Genomic DNA, 22,153 nt, shown 5'->3' with positions numbered 1-22,153 from the left:
TTAACTCTATTGGTCCAGTTCAAACTTACTTACCCAAGTACTGTAAATATGTACATATCAGCGCAGTTCATACCTAATGCAAGTTGTTTTATATAATTAAAAATACTTTTTAAAGAAATCAGTGTAATGTTAATAACTTTATTTGTTAAAAAATTAGAAATGTAGGTTTTCCAAGCCAAGTGATCCTTCCCCTGTGGGAGTTTGTGCCATCTTTGCTTGGAGTGGGCCTACGTTTGTGTTTCCACAGGGAATCTCTCTGTCTGATGTCAAAGACAGTGTGCTTGGAGGGGTCCTGAGAGTCCTGCTCCACTCCCTCAGCTGTAACCAGAGCACATCCTACCTGGCACACTGCTTCAGCACACTTAGAGCCCTCATTGTGAAGGTACTGCGTCGTAGGCTCCGGCTCCCAGATACAGCTCTGTGGCCTGCTTCCACCCGAAACGACCTGAGAAATATAGCAGAATCACTTTTACTGGGAGCATATCCCCAGTAGTCATGAATACACAGTGTCTGTCAATCCTAAATGAGCATAGCACTGCAACTCGTGTCTCAGAATCAGAAATGCTGCAGTCTTACTTCTGATATTTTCTGTAGTTTTTAATGGTTTTGCTTACTTATTTTCTACATTTGTGTTTTCGCGCTACAGAAGTGCATTGCTTTGCTGCCATCAAGGAAAAGAAAATATTAACGAGTTATCTCGTAATTGCGAGAAAATTATCTTGTTATTACGAGAATGCAAATGATCTTTTAGTTATGCGATTATGTCGTAATTACAAGATCGTATATTGTCATGTACTTTATGTGATCATGACTCTATAGCACAATTGTCCTACAATACCTAGATTACCATTAGTTGACTTTCAGTTTAAGCGGTGGAAGAGATTGCACAGCACCCTTGTTCTTGTTTAAGGATATGGGTGAGTGTCCTCATGGTTAAAATTGTGTTACGAATAGACACCACTGAAAAATAAGTCCATACACATTCTGCAGCTTGGTGGACATGGTCAATTTCTGTCAAGTGTCTCGTATTTACTAGACAACTCATGATTTTTTTTTTCCTTGATGGTGGCAATAACATTCTTTACCTTACAATCCAATATATAAATTCAAAACAAATGCTGAAAAATGGGCCGTAACTTTAGGAAGTCTTTTACTGAGCACAATTGTGAGTGCTTTTCTTCATCCCGAAACTTGAAAGTTGTCTTCTTCATCCATGTCCTGTGGCGTGTTTAATCGGTAGTAGTAATAATAATGACCAGATAAGTAAGTCATGAACAGCCTCTCTTTTAGACTGATGAACTGGCCCACAGGCCGGTGTCTGACCTCTTCAGTGCATCTTTCAGTGGTTTGAAGGTATCATTAAGTTCCCCCTCCAGCCATTCCGATGGCTCGCAGTGTCTTGTATCCTCCGGGCGCTGGCCTAAGGCCTGTGGGTTTGTACTGTGCACTGCAGTTTGGAGACCTGCTCTTCGAGGAAGAGGCAGAGCAGTGCGCCGACCTGTGCCAGAAAGTCCTTCAGCACTGCAGCAGCTGCATCGATGGCAACCGCAGCCAGGCCTGCGCCACCCTCTACCTCATCATGAGATACAGCTACAGCTCGGCCAGCGTAAGGCAAACTCCTTCCACCCCACCCCTTTCGCTTTTACCCAATCTGCTTTGCTGAATTTCACACTGCAGGAAAAATGGGAGCTTTTCGCCGCAGTATTAACAGAAACACCTTGTTTTCATGTGTGCATGGTATCTTGTAATCGCAGATCGTACTGTGAAGTATTGACAAGCGTAATTTCTCATGTATAACCAGGATCAAAACACATTTTTGTGTTTTTTTTGCATAGAAAACATGGGTATCAAATGTAAGGTAATCTTGTCATTCCTGGTCTACCTTTGTGCTGAAGATAAAAAGCACACAATATATAACATCAGCTGTATTGCTTTAATCCTACAGGTGGTAGCTTTTTTAAGCTGGATTGATGCACCCCTGATGATATACAGTGTTATAAAGCTATAGTATTAATGATTTTAGAATGAGGCTTTCATGTAAATGATCGATATATTACATACAAAACACTTATTATCAATTAAGACCATGTTAGTAAGGAATACTTTTGCTTTTTTGCTGGTGATAAACAAGATGGATTACTTTAGTTTTGTCGACGTGTTTCGATTCCCCAGAATCAATAGAACCATAAAAAAGAACCATCACAGCAGAGAGCCAATAGCACAGTACTGTTGTATTGACTGATGTCTGCCATGATATATTTTTGTAAACCTTGTAAAATATTATTAATCTCAGAAAAGCTATGAATGCATTTGCCCATTAAAAATGGTATTACCGGTAAATAGGACAATATTATTATCAAATAAAAAATTACTGAGGTGCACCATTGATTTTTAAATCTGTAATCTCCTGTGATGTTACCTGGTGAGAGTTATTTTTAGGTTCTATAATTATGTGTATGAACAGATTTGAAAAATCCAATACACTGAAAGTAAAGCCGAGTGTGTGGCAAGTCTGGTTTCAGCACTGACATCACTAATAAGGCTCCTTACTTGGGTGTTCAGGAGAAAGCTACTGAAACTGTAGAACATGAAGATGATGCTGGTCAACTTGACAAAAGGCAGAAACTTTAGTACAGATTTCATGGTGTACCTAGCAAAGTTAGGCTAGGTACATAAGTGAATTGACTAACGGTAGACAATCTTCAGTCACCATACAGTATGCATTTTGTATTGTGTAATAAATAGAAAAAATAATCTTTCTGCCAACTGTGCATGCATTGCACAAATATTTTGTGTTGTTTTGATTAAAGGGACACTAAAATGATTGAAGTAACAAAATGCAGCCCATTGAATGTCACATGATATTGAAGTACAGGACCCGGAGTCTACAGTTTCTCAGCAAGCAATGGATTCAGGGCAGGGTACACCCTGGACGAGACGCCAGTCCACCGCAGGGCAGACACACAGGCACAAACACAGACACGCACACACTCGCACCAGAGACAATGTTGCCAGAAGCCAATTAAGCTGCCAATATGGTTTTCGACTGTGAGAGGAAACTGGAGCACCTGGAACAAACAGGGAGAACACACACACAGATCCAAAGGTGAACCCTAGTGCTGTGAGGCATTAAGCACTTGAGTTTTAATTTTTTTAGAATCACATTGTTCTGCTACTATTTTGATTTCCATTTCCTTGTCATCCTTTTAAACGTTGCTTCAGGGAAACACTGATATATTTGGAATCTTTGGGATCATACTGTACCTGATTAGCATTTTTAGAGGGTTCCTGTAGTGGAGGCAAATCTTTTTTTTAAAAACAAATGGTCTGAAGTCCCAAAGAGGCTTTCCTGCATATTGATAGTTTGTTTGTATTTTTAGAATTTCTCCCGTGTGAAGATGCAGGTCACCATGTCTCTGGCCTCGCTAGTGGGTAAATCTTCAGATTTCCATGAAGAGTACCTGAGAAGATCTTTACGAACTATCTTGGCATACGCTGAGGAGGACACAGAGATGCAGTCAACACAATTACCTTGCCAGGTACATCCTTTTTTTCCTAGCATCCAAAATAAAAACCTTCCAACTAAAACTTTATGCTATAAAAAACTTCACTTTGATGGCTGTTATAGTATTGTGTTAATGGGAAAAGCATTTTGACAACGGTGAATGAGAAAAAAAAGAAAACCAGAAATCATAACGTAAGACAGCAAAAATAACATTGTGGTGGTTTGACTGTGATACAGTCTGATAATGTCACAATAGTTTAAGCAGAGCTATATGTAGTATGGGAAGGGGTTTTCTGCTGTACTTTGCAAAGAGCACACATTGTAACCTAATTTAAAAGTTGAAAATACTTCAGTATTTCTTACTGTAGCTCTTCTTTGTTCCTTGATAATGATGAGGCAAATTCAATTCAATATATTAAAAGTCCAGATATACTAATCACATAATAAGTGATACAAACGTACTGTATATACAAATTTCTGTCCAGTGCTGGAAAGAGTCTCTCAAAGCACCACATTGTGTAATAATACTGAATATTCATACACCACTACGTGACATTACTGAACTGAGAATATTGGTAAAATGGCTAGCATGGTTTCGTTTTTCATCAGGAAACTCTACTTTGGTACTTTGGATGATGGTTTAAGGCAAGACTTGGTTTTCAACTATTCAGAGAGACAAAAGCAGAATTGAACAAAGTGTAAAAATGAGCCTTGAAATGAATTTCGTATCCAGGTTGATGAGTTGCTACGAAACCTGAACAGCATCCTGTCTGACACGGTGAAAATGAGAGAGTTCCAGGAAGACCCAGAGATGCTGATGGATCTCATGTACAGGTAACATCTCTGTTCCCTATTTAGTTATACTGTGCCTATACAGTAGGTCTCAAAAAAGGTAAGGTAGGTCTTACTAGCTTAGGAACAAGTAAAGATTTACTCCATGCTTACCCTGCACCTGAAGAAAGCTCCACACCCTAAATATTGTTTCTTTTCTTTTCCTTTCAGCATAAAATAAACCTTTACTTGTTCCTTTGCAGCTTGCGCATGCTGATGCAGCTACCTACTTGACCTTCTTACCAGCTTAGTCATTTTAAAGCAAGAAAAAATGTTCCAAAGAATATGTATAGATTAAATGTTCGACTTGCTTACTGCTGTGTAGTGCAATTAATGTCTCTGAGAAAAGAGGCAAAGTCCCCTTGTTCACACAGTGTGTCAGACCCTGAAATACAAGGCGAGGGTACTTCACCTGAAGTTTAGTGTAGTGACATATCCAGACTCTCATTCTCAAATCCCAGATTTTAAAGTTTACTGTATTTGGAATTTTAAGATAGTACTGGTTATATCAACTTTGAAAATGGAATTACAGCTTGACCTCTCCAGTATCTTTTTGCTCTGGTCTTGAATAAAATATGTACAGTAGTAGTCTCTTCCAACCTAAATCCTACAGCTCGTTAAATATTTTCTTTTACATGCAAGGTCTTTTCAGAACATCAAATCAGGCGTTCTATCACATCCAGACACTAGGTGAAAATATGAATCATGACACCTCTGACTGATGATTCAGAGGGGGAACTCGTTCCTCCTGGTACTCACCGCTTTTTCGTTCTGTCTGCCATCAGAATAGCAAAGGGCTACCAGACATCCCCTGACCTGCGTCTGACCTGGTTGCAGAACATGGCGGAGAAGCACTGCAAGAGAAAGTGCTCCACAGAGGCTGCCATGTGCCTGGTGCACGCTGCTGCCCTGGTGGCTGAATATCTGAGTATGCTGGAGGACCACAAATACCTGCCTGTGGGCAGCGTCAGCTTTCAGGTATCCAAGATCTGCAAGACTGTTCCCCTCCGTTCACACCTGAGTCATTGAACTACGCTCCAGCCTGCTTCTGTTTTATGTATCTAATTTATGAGTTTCATCCCCAACGATGACTGTATTAATTTTAAAAATGTAATCGCCTCATACTGAGTAAATTTGTACCATTTACCAGGTGGTGGAGTTGTTCTGAATCAAAAAAAAAAGCTGTGCAGGGTTTTAAGACCTGCCAGATAATGTTCATCAGAATGTAATCCTGAATGTGTGCCTCGCATTCTTTAGATCAAACATTAATCGATTAATAAAAACTGAACAATCTGACAGTCTTTCATTGTGTTTACATTGCAGAATATCTCTTCCAACGTCCTAGAGGAATCAGCGGTGTCGGATGACATCCTGTCTCCGGATGAGGATGGGATTTGCACTGGCCGGTACTTCACTGAGAACGGCCTGGTGGGCCTTCTGGAGCAGGCCGCTGAGCTGTTCAGCACTGTGAGTGAGGGCTGGCTGGCACTGGCGTTTAGACCCAGAAGGCTGAGCGGGTTAGGGCTGGCCGTTAGTGCTAATGAGAAGCTGCACTTGTGTTAAAATAATAGTGTTGTCTGCCAAGGTGAGATGATACCCTAAGACTGGGGTATCATCCAGTCCAGCTGGTTTTCATTTGGATTATTCCTTAACTCATCCATTTCTCTTCACTTGGAACAGTTGTTTTGACCACTTAAGCAGGTGATTTGCTCTGGAGTTTGGATATCCCTTGAAAATACCAACAGCCTTTAGTTCTCGGGGACCATAGGAGGCCATTCCTTGTTTAATTTGATCAGTTAACTTACTAAATGTATCAAAGCTAATGTGTTCTAGGTCTTTACAAAGTGGCGATTTAAGACCTGCTGGATTGTAGCTCCCTGAGATGTGGTTACCAATGACCTATGATCATAATAAAATATGTACTGTAGCACAATCCACAAATCATGGGATGTTGCAGTTATGGAAGAATGACATTGATTTGATGGACCTGGCTGAATGAAATTTGTATTTGTGTCATTAAGGGGTGCTAGCACTAAATGAAGATCGATGCTTTCCCAGATCATAAGCAGTAGGCATAAGCAATGCTTTACCAGATCACAATTTTAATTATTTTAAAGGCACCTTCCTCTCTTTCTGTTATAGGGTGGATTGTATGAAACCGTAAATGAAGTTTACAAAATCGTCATTCCTATTCTGGAGGCTCACAGGGACTTCAGGAAACTGTCTTCCACTCACGACAAGCTGCAGAAAGCCTTTGAGAATATCATCCAGAAGGTACCCATTTCTCATCTTACAGTGTTTTGTATCTCTCCATAAGGCAAATCATATTTCGTTAAATATATTTCCATTGATATACTGTATTAACATTAGAACATTCACTGATCTGTACTGGGGGTCATACTGTATGTGTTGACACACTTGGTTTACAAATGGCTTTAACTTATGGAGAAAAATACTGTACGTCCTGAATGTAATGGCTTCTGGGAGGGCTCATTAAAAAGGGGCAATGGGAGTAAAAACTGCTTAAATAAATAACCACCATGAGTTAATTACAAAGAAAAAAAACTGCTTTCAAAAGGAAATATAAAAAAGCATTGAAAAATATCCAAGTATGTACTAGTTTTGAGTGAAAGTTACACCATTTCCATATACAGCATGTTAAGACAAAATTCCGGGCTGGCTTTCAGGAATTTGACGGAAAAAAGGACCAGATTAGCTTCAGACGTTTTTTAAGGGGGAAAAGCCAACTGCTCTATGCCATATGAACAAAACTAAACTGCATTTTCTTAATCTGGGGCCAATAATAAACAAAATGTGCCTGTTCTTTGTTGTTCAAGTTCTTAAACCTTGTTTTAAAAGGGTCACAAAAGAATGTTTGGGACATATTTCCGCGTGGGTTTCTATGGAATGAAGTTTGGAGACTTGGATGAGCGTGAATTTATTTACAAGGAACCTGATATCACCAAGCTTCCAGAAATATCCCACAGATTAGAGGTAAACAGAAATCAAAATCATTTGAATGCGCTTAATTCAATTAGCTTATGCTGAAATGCCAGCCATTTGAAAGAGAAGAAGGAAAACTACCACTTTGTATTTTTAGCATAAAACAGTCAATTGGTGCAACTGTCTTATGGTGTAGTTTAAAATATTTTGCCTTTTTTTCCAATTTGTCACATTGTTTCAGAACTTTTACAGTCAGTGCTTTGGACAGGACGCTATGGAGGTAATAAAAGATTCAGCCCCAGTTGACAAAGCCAAGCTAAATCCTAAAAAGGTGCGTCTCCATTTACTTTTAAGGAGTCTGTGATGTAGAAAGTTGATCCTGCTTTTATTATTGTTGTCTGAAGTAATGAGATTTAGGTTTGTTTGAGGCCTCAGTTTACTGTTATTCTATCAGCAGCCACCCTGACTGTACATCTGGAACGCAAAATGCAAAATAAAACATTTGAGCATGATATCAATATGTTAGTTGTTGCCAAAAAGAGATGTGATGTAATAAGAATTTTCACCAGTTTTCAATCAGTGTTGCTTTAACGTTCATCTTGTTAAACAATATAACTTAAAACATTCTCATTTTATTTTATTTTTTCGTGTTACTTAAGTTGTTGCTGTGACTTATTTGAAAAAGGTCTGCATTTTCTCTGTTCTTGTAGGCTTACATTCAGATCACCTTTGTGGAGCCATACTTTGATGAGTATGAAATGAAAGACAGGTTGACCAATTTTGAAAAGAACTTCAATTTGAGACGCTTCATGTACACCACCCCCTTCACAAAGAGTGGCCGCCCCAGAGGAGAGCTCAATGAGCAGTACAAGAGAAAGACTATCCTGACCACTATGCATGCCTTCCCTTATGTCAAGACCAGGATTAATGTCATTCAGAAGGAAGAGGTACAGTATGGCTGCTATCTTGGTGTCATCGCACATAGACACTGAAAGTCTAACAGTCTAACAAAAATAGTCTAGCAGTGGCCTAGGGGACTATAGGCTAATCTTTGAAAAATGCTGATTGACATTTAAAGCACAATGCATGTTAAATTCACATGCATAGAGACTGGTGTTAGCAATTTTACAGTGTCTTTCATAGTAAGTATCCCGGTTAAAGTCCTGACTTGAATCCAAGAGAAAAACTGGCAAGACTTGAAAATTACTGTCCATCAACCAACCCCAATGAAAATGACAGATCTTAAGAAAATTTGCACAGAAGAAGGGAGGAGAATTCTAATGTTCTGGTGTGCAAAGGTGGTAGAAACCTGCAGGAGAATACTTGCAGCTGTAAGTACTTCTTAAGGGTGCTTCCACCAGGTGGTGGGTCAGGGGGCGAATACATATCGAATCAGAATTGTAATTTTTGATTTTCTTGCAGTTTTTGCTGACATTTATTTACCCATCATATCATTCAGTTTAACCATTCAAGTTTCGATCAATAAAAAGCTAAAGCTTCCATCAGTAACATCTGTCATACAATGGTCTAACCATATATTCCTTTGGCTCCAGTTTGATCTCACACCCATTGAAGTGGCCATTGAGGACATGCAGAAGAAAACCCTGGAGCTGGCCGTCGCCACTCACCGAGAGCAACCAGATGCCAAGATGCTTCAAATGGTTTTGCAAGGGTCTGTGGGGGCAACAGTCAATCAGGTGTGTTCCTAGGAGCAGTATTATCTGCTGCACAGTGTGGTAGCAGGTATATTTTAACATGCAGAATTCCGGCAACAGCAGCAAAGAGAGACGTAAGGCAAAAAAAGGTAATTTACAGTACAATTAAACCCCCCCAAAACACAAAACCCTAGCTTCTCTTTCAGCTCTATGTAAATGTTTTCCTTTAAACTCTTAATCTGTCTATAATGCAAGCAGGCAGCTTATCGACATCAATCCAAACCGTCTGTCAAAACTCAAACTCAAACTCTTATCCTATATTCAAACTCCAATGTCCATGAGTCAGTCAGCATTTTCCTTCATGCTTCCTCTGGTGCTGATCCTCTAGCATAGACAGAAGATATTGACAGCCCCTGGAAGCCTCTACTTCATGGTTTTGAACTGCCAACCAACAGATTTCTTGCAACTCTAAAAACTTTGTTGTCGTCTGTTAATTTTTGGTGGCTTGGGTTGAGAAGTAGCAGTAGAAGTTATGTATTTTAGAACTATGATAATGTGAGGGACAAAAATAATGTGGACTGTTGGAAACATCTATAAGAGGAACAAAAATTTTAATAGACTATAAATTAGACTAGACTACAAATTTTGACAATCATTCTTTTCATATATACAAAAATATAACTCTTTTGTTAACATTTTAGATATAAGGTACAGCAATGTCAGTATTACAAAGAAAAATACATTATTTTATCCTTGAATACACATTGCAGATTTTATAGTAATTTGTGGTACAGAAAGTAGTCAAAAGGAAAAGTCTTGCTGTGCTCTTTGAACTTAACATTACAACAATATATGACTTTAGACTCAAAAATACATTTGCAAATTTAGGCCAGTTCTAGTTAATCTTTGTCGAACTTTTACATTGTGGCATAAACATAAAGTTTAACTGAATAATACAAAATAACTGTTCAATACCTTACCAAATGTTTTTGTAGACAGGACTAATAACAATAAATTACTTAAAATAATATAAATAACTCAGACATTGAGTAACTGTATTGTTAACTGCACTGTGATTGGCATTATTCTTTATTTTACTGTAAATTCTCTGATGTGAAATATATTTCTATTTTTGCAGATCATAAAGAAATGTTTATACAAACCTGTGATTCAGCTGGGTTTTTTTATCCGCTATGCAATAGAATAAACATGTTTTTGCCTTTTTCAGGGTCCCCTAGAGGTAGCCCAGGTGTTCTTGAATGAAATCCCAGCAGACCCCAAGCTTTTCAGGCACCACAACAAACTGAGACTGTGCTTTAAAGAGTTCATTATGCGGTACGTTAGGAGGAAATATGGTCATATTTTGTTCCACATTCAAATTGTTTGAGGTGTTTTGTCTCATTTGACTGCTTTGATTGCCCAAGAGTATTACTGGCTTCTGCACTATTGTGATTTTTTAATATAAATATAAATACACATAAGTATTAGCATCCCAGTATCATTCATTCATTTATTATGTGTAAGATATGCACTACTCTCTCCTGCAGTATTTACTTAACTAATCTCTTCCAGGTTAGCTAAATACTAGTGCTGAAAGTTTTTCCATAATGCATATAAATGTCAATTCACAACCACTGAAAAGAGTACAAAACTAAATTTGTTAGGTTAACATATTTTCTAGTAATGAATCATAATGTACTTAGCTCTCGTTTATTAATTGTAGTTTTCTATATCTTTGTAATTGAAAAGACTACATTGGCATTGCAAGAAAAAACTTAATTTATGGGTCATAGTTACAGTATGTGTGAAATATAATGATATCTGAACAGGAATTAAAATGATTCTATGTATTAACTAATGTCAACCGTCCCTTCCCTTACTGATACATTTCCTGCAGGTGTGGAGAGGCTGTGGAAAAGAACAGACATCTTATTACATCTGATCAGAAGGAATATCAACATGAACTCCGGAAGAACTACAATAAACTTAAAGAAAACCTGAGGCCAATGATTGAGAGAAAAATCCCAGAACTTTATAAACCTCTAATCAAGCCTCGAATAGAAAACAGGTAATCCACATACTGTAAATCCTTTTTTTTAACTGTACAACCTTGAAGCTTAAAATATTAATGAATACAATAAAAACTTTTGATTCGTACAAGCATTTGTGAAAACACAGATTATATCCTGTAAAAAGCATGTCTATTATACAAGTGCATTATGAAAACATTATCATTACAAAAGCTAACTGAGAAATTACTTCAAAATGTATATTGAAAGTAGCAATACTGCTGACATCCCCCTGTGATATGCTGTGCAGTGGAATTCCATTATGCTCATGGGAGAGTTAGAATACTGACCCATTCGCAGAAGCCTTGAGTTTGAGCTTCGGTCAAATGACCAGCCAAGGGAGCATGGCTCTTTGCTTTGAGCCAAGACTTAAAGACACATTTTAGCAAATAGAAACTGGGAAACTATTAAAAATAATGGGCCACCATAAATAATTCCAAAGGTAGAAACTAATTGTGGATTCCGACTTCAATGATTATAAATAGATTATAATCACTGGTATTTAAAAAAGTACATTTCAAAACTAAGAGAATGTGATGGAGGATTTACAGCTCATGGCCCAGTGGTATAATCTGAAAGATGGATTTAAATTGGTTAAGAATTATTTTTTATTACAAATATGACAAATGTTGTAATATGTGGTAAGTTAGCAGGCAGCTTACAATACACATATTTAATAGGAAAAATAAAATAATGTGTGTATGAAATCACCAACAACTTTCAGTCTAATGCCTTGTTTTTGTTGTTTTGCTACGGTGTAGAGGAATTAAAAGGCCTGGAAAGGGTATATGTTTTATTAGCTTCAAATAGTTGTGAATCCTCCATCACATTCTCTTAGTTTTGAAAGTGTTCTTAGAAAGGTACAGTATACGGAGCCTCAAAAGAAACTTGTAATTTTATGAAGGCAGGTTTTTAGAAATAAAGTCTACAGATTTAAGATATTGATTAAATATTATTAGCATCATAGAATGATAAATGAATAATTCATGATCAATTAATTAATGATATACTGTCAGTAGTGGAGAGAAAAATGGGAACACCTGGGTAAATGCTGGATATTGAAAGCAAGTTCTTCCACACAGGTGTGACTCATGCGTTAATTAAGCAAATAGCATTCCAGCATGGCAAACTGACTGCTGGGCGCTACAGTACATTAATCAAATCATGGGCCCTTGCTCGCTGCTCCTCCTGTGGATTCACGATGGGCAAGTATTTCAGCAGCACAACGTGCCGTCTCATGCTGCTTGTGTAATGATGACTTTCCTGAGAGATGGGAATGTGACAGTTAGGTCACAGTGGAGGACGCTGCTAGTGAACAGGCTCATGCTTGTCCAGGCTCTATGAAAAGAATAGGACAGATTCCCACAAGACAGCATTTACAACATGGCGCAAAGCACGAGTCATAGGTTTACAATTTGTATTGCTTCCAGCTGTGGTCACATGCTACTAGCTTGTAACTTTCACAGCAGACCTCCTGTGGATGACAAATGCTACTCGTCATAATGAGTTTACCTGTCGAAATGTCAAGTGCCAGTGCACCTGCTAGAAAAAGATGTGTTGCTTTCTTTGGGAGTGGTAATCAGAAGTAACACGTTTCTTTTGATTCTCATTATATACATTCTCTTGCTGTGCTGAAAATGTATCTATTCCCCCAACAGAGCTCTGTGATCTCAAGACCTGGCTTAGAAAAACAAATCAATGAATGGGTTTATTATGCAAAGATGATGATGTAACACTAAAAGTTACATTTCTCCCTTTGCGTAGAGTAAGTGGAGTAAGGAACTGCTACACTTGTGTAGCTGCAGTCAAAGTGCACTCCAGGTCTACCACAAATAGACTGCATATTTCAGCCATATGTGGAAGAAGGGAATGAACTGCCAGGCGCAGCCTATGGTGCCTGTTTTTAAGAAATGCTTGTTCTATAAGTACAGTACATTTGTCTACAAAAGTGACCTAGTGAATCTGCTGCATTCCTGATTTTCAACTGAACTAATTCTCACTGCTTTTTAAAAAGACAGACAGATCAGAGAATCTCATACTCAAGACAAATATAATACTGTATTTAAATTTCACCTTTCCTCTGTCTTTTGGTCTTTTTTATAAAGGGAATCTTTTAAAAGACACAGTTTTCGAAGAACCGCTGATGAAAATTCATGAGAGGATGAGCTGTTTCTCAAGTGTGCACCGAGAAGACCATTCTTAATTGAAAGACATGGTGGGACAGAAGAATAATTTGATCCCTTATTTGTTGAAAATTGCTGAGGAGAGACTGCACGCAAGGAGCGTTAGAAGTTGGACATTGGGATTAATTTTGATGAAACGTTAAGCCTATTACAAGCTTTTCCCATACACTTTAATTTAATAGAAAACCTAGTAGCTTAAATGAATTGCCTATGAATTGCACCAGAACAGTCTTGGTGTGAAGCAGCTTTTGATAAAGGTTAAGTGCGGTTTATACAATAGTTCCCTGGCCTTTAATTACCATGTTTCAAAACTCTATAGTGTTTTTCCTTTTAAAACCTGGTTTCACTTATAAGATTAAAGGGTTTATATGAAAAGTCTGTGCAGGTCAAGACTGAAAAGAGCACTGAGTAATAACAGCACTATATTACTGTATTTCCTTTCGTTGCATGTAAATATGCTCTCATTTTATCAAATGGAAATTATATAACATGACAGGTAGAAGAGGTTTAATGATATAAAATCTACATAATATGCAGCTTTAGAAATTCTCTCCAGTGTAATATACTAAAGGGTCCTAATTTTTAATGATAGAGAATTAGCAGAGGCTACCTCAACCTGGTGGCTGTTGTATATGAAAAATATAGTTTCCAATAAACAAGGTACTAAGGCCATTTATTTTACATATGGTTAGCTGTACAAATTTGTAACTGAAAAGTATTTATTTTGAAAGAAGCATGCATGTATTGACTATTCAGATAAAATGCACGGACAAAAAAGAAAAATGGCACAGCCAGACTTATCCGGAAGTAACCATGGACTTCTCCTTGCTCAGAAATTTTCCAGACGTACAGTACGTAAAATCAAGTTGCCTACATATTACAGGTTTTCAAAATGGGAGAATGAGCTCTTTCTAAAACAAGGAGAGTAAATAATATCCAATCTACCATAAATGGTCAAAGACAGAAAATATGAAAAAGTTGTATATTAATGATATGTGTTTGAGATCCTTTGATCAGTTAAATAATAGTAACCACAAGGGTCTAAAGGGACGAAATAATTAATCTCACTTCTAACCTGTCAAATGTAAGTCTGGACAAAACAGGCTTTCAAGATTGTGTTCAGTTTTAGCTGAATGTTGTTCATATGAATATGTTTATATGGATCATTAGTCAGGCTTTATGAAAGGAGTAAAACAGCTGCCCAGTTGTCAAAAGCGGGGATACCAGTTGATAAAGGTGTGCTGGAGGTTCTCAAGCATATTTGGAGCATGCATTCCATTTCTGGAATGGCTTATAAGTTTTCAGAATCAATGTGTTATTCACATGTTAAGATAAATGGAAGTGGTATTTGTTGTTCAGTTTACAGCAGAATACATTCTTCAAATACAACACCCTATTGGGGAAAATTAGTTACATGATTTAGAATCAAGTCATTTAGTTTTCTATTTATTTTGACTCAAAAACTCAACAAGGACATTTCATGTTGTCAAATAATCTGTTACATTACACAACATGCTGCTTTTTGTAATTCCATATCTGAGGTTTTTTGTAAGTACCTGTAAGCACCGGAATCTGTTTTATTGAGTTTTTTGTTGTTGTTTTTTTACATGGGACCTATTGAGTGTTGTGTTGAGAAGTAACTTCAAAAACATAAATACATTTCACAACTGTAAGAGTTTAATACACTTAATAAATATTGGTACAAAAATGGAGCCTGTCTTTATTTTTAATGTAACATTGTCTCATCATAAATTCCTGTTAGAATACAGCACTATTACACAATTTACAGTACAAATGTTGGGTAACATGACTTGTGTTGATCTATATACATGTTATTGCTGTTGTTACTTTCTGGACAGGGCAGTGTGTAAATAAACTCCTGTGTTAACCTAGTCAAGAACTTTTTCATCTCTTTAGTTCCAGTTTTGGCATATGAGGTCAATAGAAAAACAATTTTGTTTTTTGCTTACAATACTTCATACTCTCACACAGGACAGGAGGAGGCACAAAAGCAATTATGATATTTAGCAACATGGATGATGTTTCTTCCAATTCTACCTACATACAATATAATTTACTGCTGCTTAGATTACCTGAATACTATATGAATATTGCAACGTGTTAAATTCTTGGAATAGTACACCAACTTGATTTACACATATTGTAGCATTCACAGTATTAAACATATTGAACACATATTGTCCAACAATATGTCCTTGTGCTGGACAGTCCCACTTCCTTCTCCACCTTGACCTTTTCTGCATCTAATAATAATAATTCCTTACACTTTCCTGGACGCTCCACTCAAAGCACTTTACAGGTAATGGGGACTCCTCTCCACCACCACCAATGTGCAGCCCCACCTGGATGGAGGAGATGGAGGAGAACAGAGTGATGAAACCAATTCATAGATGGGGATTATTAGGAGGCCATGATTGGTAAGGGCATTTGGGAAATTTAGCCAGGATGCCGGGGTAACACCCTACTCTTTTCGAGAAACACCCTGGGATTTTTAATGACCACAAAGAGTCAGAACCTCTGTTTTTGCTTCTCTGAAGGACAGTGCCTTTTTACAGTATAGTGTCCCCGTCACTATACTGGGGCATTAGGACCCACACAGGCTGCAGGGTGAACGCCCCCTGCTGACCCCACTAACACCTCTTCCAACAGCGACCTTAGCTTTTCCCAGGAGGTCTCTCACCAAGATATAAATCTATTTTTTCCAAAGCATAATTTTATCTATTAAAATGGCTCTACCACTGAGTAGACCTGCGTACAGCAGTTCACTATCGCTTCTAGTCTACAGCAAAGAGGGATTAATGAAAATGCAGAATATCAGTACGCACACTATAATTTCAGCAATACTTTAACATTCCTTCGTGGAAATTAAGGACCCACGTCAATATTGCCAATGGATTAATGCGTCCAGTTCTATTTAAAGAAAATGCGAAAAATCCGTTGTATCTCAAAGTGACTGGATTCTGTGAGTCCATCTTGCCAGCCTGATTACCTGGAGAGAGCTCAAAACAGTCTTGGGGTCAGGATAATTTTGTGTATTAGTCTATTATTTGCCATGTTATCACAGCTATTCAATACAAAACTGAAAATGATAGTTTTAAATAATGACTGCATTTTTAGGACAGAGTTTGAAAAAACGTTACTACTTGGAAATAATTATCCTGTAGCCAGTTTAATTAGTGCCGATTCATGTTCCAGTCCTTCAGATGACCTCGGTCATCGTTATTCAATTCCCCTACCTGAAAACAAGGCAGTCAGTAATAAACCAATATTTTTTTTTCACCACGACTGCCTTCTTGCGGCTTGTTTTAGGAACAATTTAAAACACGAAATTAACAGTGTACTACCGTATTTAAGGCTGCCTGACAAACGTTTTTTTATTAAGTTAGTTCGTTTAATAGTGGTATCGTAGAATCGCAATTAGGTAGGGGATCATTAGTTTACAAGATACTAGTGATAAATAGAATGGTCAATGAAACCTGCAACCGTATTTTCTTAAGTAATGTGCAGCACAGATACTGAAGATGTTAACTGTAATATACGTGAAAAGACTAGTTTACGCAGTGGAGTTTTTATTTACTTTTTATCATGTCGGATAAATCTATTAAAATGTCTCTGATACACTTCGTGACATCAATATCAAAATACAAAACATGTAAAAAGCTTCATTCGAAACCTCATCAATTAACTTCCTGGTTCATATTGATGACGACACCAGTATGCGCCATGGCTGGTATAATGAGGAATTCATTACACTTACAGGTTTGTTCGGGTTCGTTGAGCGTTTCTCACAAGAAACTCATTTGTGTTTAATGTTTTTGTTTTTTTGTGCAGTCTCAAAAATTAGTCAGAGGAACATATTGGATTTGATTTTTTAGAGACGACAATTGCATGTGTATATTTTAATGTAAATTGGTAAAAGATGCAATTTTGTATTTGAAAATAATTCCGTTTATGCATATTTTATCCGAAAAAAGTATAATGTAATGCCTATCTGTACATGATAACAGCAAATACTTATGCTAATTAGTAATTTCAGTTTAAAGCCTGCCTTAAATCGTACATTAAAAAAGAACGCACATGAAAAAAAAGAATAGTCTTTTTTATAGAAATTGGTAATATTGGAATACAAGAGTTTTTCTCACTTTATTTTTGTTTTGTTTTTATTCGAAACCTGTTTTAGATGTTGCCTAAACTTCTCCCTGATTGAAGGTTATAGTGAAATAATTTGAAATAAAATTTGTATTTTCTGTAGGAGAATATACAAAATAAATTCATGTTGATATGTCATTTACGAAATTTAGATTACGTTTCTTCAGAAAAGGTTCTGTGGATCTTGTATATTGTAGCGTTCGCACAACCTGCATTGTCGGCCATATGCGTTACAATATGTTTTTGTACTTTTCCAAATCCACAGTAATCGCGAATTAAGAGTTAACTTGAGGAACTCCAATACCAGCCAAACCCAGTTTAAAAAAAAATGTTAAGTAATGACACGTTATTTTTTATGTGAAATAACTGAGCAGTCGAGATAAGTTTTCCTGATTGAAATTAATAGTTCACACGTACCCTAAGGTATTTTTCATTTTGGCGTGCAGCTGTTCGCCTTTAAAATTTGAAAATGTCAGTTGCCTTCAGATTTAAGGCTGAAAGAAAATGAAGAAAAAGTTCTGCCCTTGGGTATTACACAGGCAGTGACTTTTCTTGGATACAAAGAAGCAATCGCTGTACCTGGTTAAAAGATTTAACCACGAGGGATTTCCATTTTCATTGCTAGTATTAAAAAGAGTCTGTGATTAAAGTGAGTGTACGCCTAAGACACGGGATGGCTGGATTTCGTTCTCAGGTGTATTTCCTTCTTCTGTCAGCGCTCATTGATGCCATTCGGTTGTAGTCTGTTTCTCGATCCTCAAAGGGTTTCAGGCGTTAAGGGCTCTAGCTGCGCTGCCAACATCGCTATTCAGGCAAAGCGCAGCTCCAAAACCTTCCCTTTGAAATCCTGCAGTCACTCTCACACGGTTTTCCAAATTGATGTCTAGTTTTGAATAAGGCTCCGTTTTTGAAAGGATCTTTTTTTTTAAATGATCATAAAAATAAAAAACGTAATACTTTTACAATTGCTAGAAGTACATAACAGGAATAACAATGCTGCAACGTGTCAAATCCGCTTGCAAATCTTGTCTTACTTGAGTTAGTTTGGTGAAGGCACCAGTATCATTGATTAAAAAAAATATTTTATTACTACACAATTCCAAATAGCATGTTAAGTGTTATTTGTTACCTTGTTTGTAATGTTTCTGATGTGCTTGTGATGTGTTGATAAATGTTATTAAATATATCGGAAATATTTACCAGTAAATGAACAAATTCTGATGCTATTTATGTGTTCAAAAAAAGTACAACAACAGGAATTTGGAAATATTGACTTAGCAACTGAGTAAATCATATTACTATGAGGAAATACCTCACATCAGTCAGTGGCTGTTATGTCTGACAAATGTATTGTGTCAACAAAACCACTAGGGATAATTGAATATATATGCACTTACAGGGAAAATAACTTATGATAAAGATGTACTGTATTTTACAGGTCTCCCTCGACACTCGTCGTCTAAAGCACTGTGTTAAATGGAGCTGAACCTGGATCCCAGTAAGGATGACTTGCCTCTCAGAGCCAACACCAGTCACATGCTAGTGAGGCACTATGTGCTAGATTTGGCTGTGCACTTTGAAAGAAAGGTCATCAGTGGCAACATTGTCCTTTTCTTTGAAACTGGAAAAGATGGTGATAAATTATGTAACACTGTGGCAACAGAGCCTCATCCCCAAAGGCTTTCGCCATTCAAAGTGGAAACACCTGAGATGTCACATTTCCCTTTGAAGGGTGGGAGTGCTTATTCAGCTCCATCTGACACTAATGATGCAGGTGTGTGTGGAGGTGTCAGGAGGGAGGCCTCTGAAGCGCCTGGTTGCCATGGTGATTTGCAACCGCCGTGTGAGATTTCCAGTTCAAAGCAGGACCCCAGTGACTTGGGGGACGGTGAGAGCGCGGATTTCGTTCTGGTGCTGGACTGCTGTGATCTGTCGGTGTTAAAGGTCGAAGAGGTCGACGTGGCCTCTTTGCGAGGTATCGAGGAGCTGGGGAAAGGGTGTGAGACAGCTGGCCGTTCCAACAGAGTGGCGGGCTGCCCCTCGAGTTGCGGTGTTCGCCAACTTGTCACCCTCCCGGCGGAGTCCTGGGAGAAGCAGCATGACTTGTACTTACAGTGCAGCCGAGCGCCGGGCTGCGGGGATCTAATTTTCGAAACGGATCCGTGGAGCCTACAAGTCGCGAAGAAAGGAATTAAGTCCCCGCGTGACTTCCCTCATGTCTTGAGGATCTGGTACGAAACCAGGCCCGAGGGCAGCTCAGTGAGGTGGACCACAGACCAAAGTAACAGGTGGGTGTCTTTGGCAGCGCTCTGTTAGACAGCCTCTCAGGGCTTAAAGAGGAACTGCAACGCTATTTTTATATTTCGGGGTTAGGAAGAATCAGCATTGATGAGTGCTTTGAACACTCTGAACATAAAATGTACACCGTAACGTGTAAAACCTCCAATTTACATTGCAAATTAAACTAAATTTCCAGGTAAGTGCTGCGCCATATTGCTGTCTGCATTCCGTCTTCAGAATGAGGCACCAAAACTTCCAGTGAGGTGAAGGGGCCCTATTGCATTGTAAACAAGCAGGCTTGTGAATACACCTCTATTGATCCAATAGAAGTATTGAGCTAGACTTTGAGATGGTTTTGCCGACAAATGCTACTTGTTTGCTCTGCATGCAGATCACTTTGGAACTTTTCTGCGGTAAAATGTCTGCTGCACAATCTGTACTTATTCACTCGTTCATCGCATTACAATAGTCATCATGGTGACTAGTGAGCAGGAAGGGCCGCATCTTGTCGCAATTCTCGAAAACTCTCGTTCTCGCCTGTGGCGAAACCAGCAGTTTGTGAAAACACGGTGACCATGTCGTACTCTTCCGAGCTCGTGATTTTGAGCTTAATAAGGAAATGATAACATTTTGTGAACGCGTCAATTTATTTTGTAACAGATTTAATTGCAGATCTCAGAAATTGGGACTGCAGTTCCCCTTTTAACGGTAAGAACTGTATGCAGGGTTCTCCAAAAAGAGCAGTCTAAACACGTAGGAAACTCTTGGGGTTTTGTGGGATGGGGGTTATCCTTTTAATTCAAAATTCTGTAAAGCTGGTGCAGTGTCTTGTGACTTTAAGCCCTTCGATCAAATTGTATCTGTAATATTTCCCAAATCAGTATGCTTTATTTGTGCTTGGTTGCAGTTAAAGTTGCCGCAAAGGGAGTGCAATGTTATTGAATCTAAGGGGGTGTTAACTTTTTCACAGAGACACATCGGATGTTGGTTGACTTGGATAACTGTTTATGAACCAAGTGAAAAAAGCTCCAAACCTGTTCAGACTCCCTTATATACAGTATTACTAGGACCCCATAAAACTGTTAACATTTAGTGGTGAAAATATGCATAAATTGTGAAACATTGTGTTTTTAGCTTTAAAATTAAGGGTTTATAGCTAAAAACTTTGTCATTTCAGGGTTTAAAAATTAATACTGGAAAAATAAAAATTCTTAGCTATTTTATGTTGAATTAAGTTTACAGTTTATAACATTGGATGTAAAATATTGTGGAAACAAAAAACACGTAAAGCAGTATTCCAGATCAGTTTAGGCTATATGGAAAATCTGGCTCATAAGAACTGGACCTCTGGAATGTACTTTTAGTTATCTCCATCCGTCCACTGTTAGAAATTTGTTATTTCTTTGTCATGGTTACTGTGGAGCACAAACAGGAACCCTTAATGTGTCTGGCCCAAAAAAATAACAAAGACTTCTTAAGTTTTAGAAATATGATATGAAAATTCCTATTACTCCTTATAGAGTGCGGATAGGGATCTTTCATTGCTCCAAAAGGTCATGTGCAAAGTGTCTCTTTATATAGCTTTATATGTGCTCTGTCCAAAAAAATAACCTTGATTGTGATTTTCAGATTCTCTTTATGGTCAAACGGCAGCATAACTCCTGATATATTGCATTGATGGTAATAATTGTTATGCTACTGTATATAGTTAACTATGTATGTAACCTTTGACTTTTCCATACGTTGCAGTGAAAGGAGAGTATACAGTAACTCTTTGAGGGTGCACTTTGGGAAATGACTATCATATTCTTACAAGTTCATGATTTTGGGATTGATAAGGAAGTTGTAAACGTTTGTGATAGCGTAAATTAATTTATTTTGTTACTGAGATTTAATAACAGGTCTGAGAAATTGGGACTGCAGTTCCCCTTTAAGCAGTAAGTACTGTATGCAGGGTTCTCCAATAAGAACAGTCTAAACATGTAGGAAATGGTAAAACCCTGTCAAAAAGTGCCCTTGTTCCCGTTCTCTGATCTCTCCTCAAAGTGAAAAGCAGAGGATAAGGTGTGGTAACCCATGTATCCTGTATCCTTAAAAAGACCTCACCCATGACCTTGGACATTTTGTTAAGGCTAAACACAACACTAGCTAACAGTTTGTTACAGGTTAAAGCATTGGTCGTAACTGCAATGGAAAACAATAATGCGTATATACTCTTTGTATTCATAGAATATAAATGCTGGGAGCTGTGTTAGTGTCTGAGGTGCAACTGAAACAAATAGCAGCCATCATAGGCCCCATTGCAAAGACTTCTATGGATCCTCCCTCCCCTGACATAGCCAGCAGCCATATCACCCTGCAGCTCACCACTGAGAACCCCCTGAAGCTCAGCAGGTGTGAGCCTGGTCAGTACGTGGATGGGAGACCTACTACTGGGAAAGGAGGGGGACATTCAATACTCGTAATTAGTGCTACAGATTCAAGAGAATCATGATCATTATAATAGATAATACTATG

The 22,153-nt window shown here is 38.0% G+C and overlaps 2 protein-coding genes across 6 annotated transcripts in view; both read left to right on the top strand.

The window, feature by feature from the left end:
- dock8 (dedicator of cytokinesis 8) overlaps window positions 1-14,898 on the top strand; it is an 83,308-nt gene extending 68,410 nt beyond the window's left edge. For both annotated transcript variants that reach the window (XM_006626867.3, XM_015367848.2), the window contains 14 exons: window positions 248-382; window positions 1,454-1,606; window positions 3,381-3,539; window positions 4,239-4,339; window positions 5,122-5,314; window positions 5,660-5,803; window positions 6,479-6,610; window positions 7,196-7,330; window positions 7,521-7,610; window positions 7,990-8,226; window positions 8,833-8,976; window positions 10,163-10,269; window positions 10,832-11,002; window positions 13,109-14,898. In XM_006626867.3, the coding sequence (XP_006626930.2) occupies window positions 248-382; window positions 1,454-1,606; window positions 3,381-3,539; window positions 4,239-4,339; window positions 5,122-5,314; window positions 5,660-5,803; window positions 6,479-6,610; window positions 7,196-7,330; window positions 7,521-7,610; window positions 7,990-8,226; window positions 8,833-8,976; window positions 10,163-10,269; window positions 10,832-11,002; window positions 13,109-13,160 (1,953 nt within the window). In that variant the 3' untranslated portion in view covers window positions 13,161-14,898. The remainder of the gene's footprint in view (window positions 1-247; window positions 383-1,453; window positions 1,607-3,380; window positions 3,540-4,238; window positions 4,340-5,121; window positions 5,315-5,659; window positions 5,804-6,478; window positions 6,611-7,195; window positions 7,331-7,520; window positions 7,611-7,989; window positions 8,227-8,832; window positions 8,977-10,162; window positions 10,270-10,831; window positions 11,003-13,108) is intronic.
- Window positions 14,899-16,560: 1,662 nt separating this feature from the next.
- aopep (aminopeptidase O (putative)) overlaps window positions 16,561-22,153 on the top strand; it is a 107,243-nt gene continuing 101,650 nt past the window's right edge. For 3 of the 4 annotated variants that reach the window (XM_015367564.2, XM_015367558.2, XM_015367553.2), the window contains exons 1-2: window positions 16,561-16,966; window positions 18,795-19,644. In XM_015367564.2, the coding sequence (XP_015223050.2) occupies window positions 18,833-19,644 (812 nt within the window). In that variant the 5' untranslated portion in view covers window positions 16,561-16,966; window positions 18,795-18,832. Of the gene's footprint in view, window positions 16,967-18,794; window positions 19,645-22,153 lie in introns of those variants that run through there. The other variant, XM_015367579.2, reaches the window with a different exon arrangement.

This window comes from Lepisosteus oculatus, chromosome 3 (assembly GCF_040954835.1).
Source record: "Lepisosteus oculatus isolate fLepOcu1 chromosome 3, fLepOcu1.hap2, whole genome shotgun sequence".
In the NCBI taxonomy this organism is placed as follows: Eukaryota; Metazoa; Chordata; class Actinopteri; order Semionotiformes; family Lepisosteidae; genus Lepisosteus; species Lepisosteus oculatus.
Note: the sequence above shows the minus strand (reverse complement) of the source record. Positions and strands in the feature narration are given on the sequence as shown.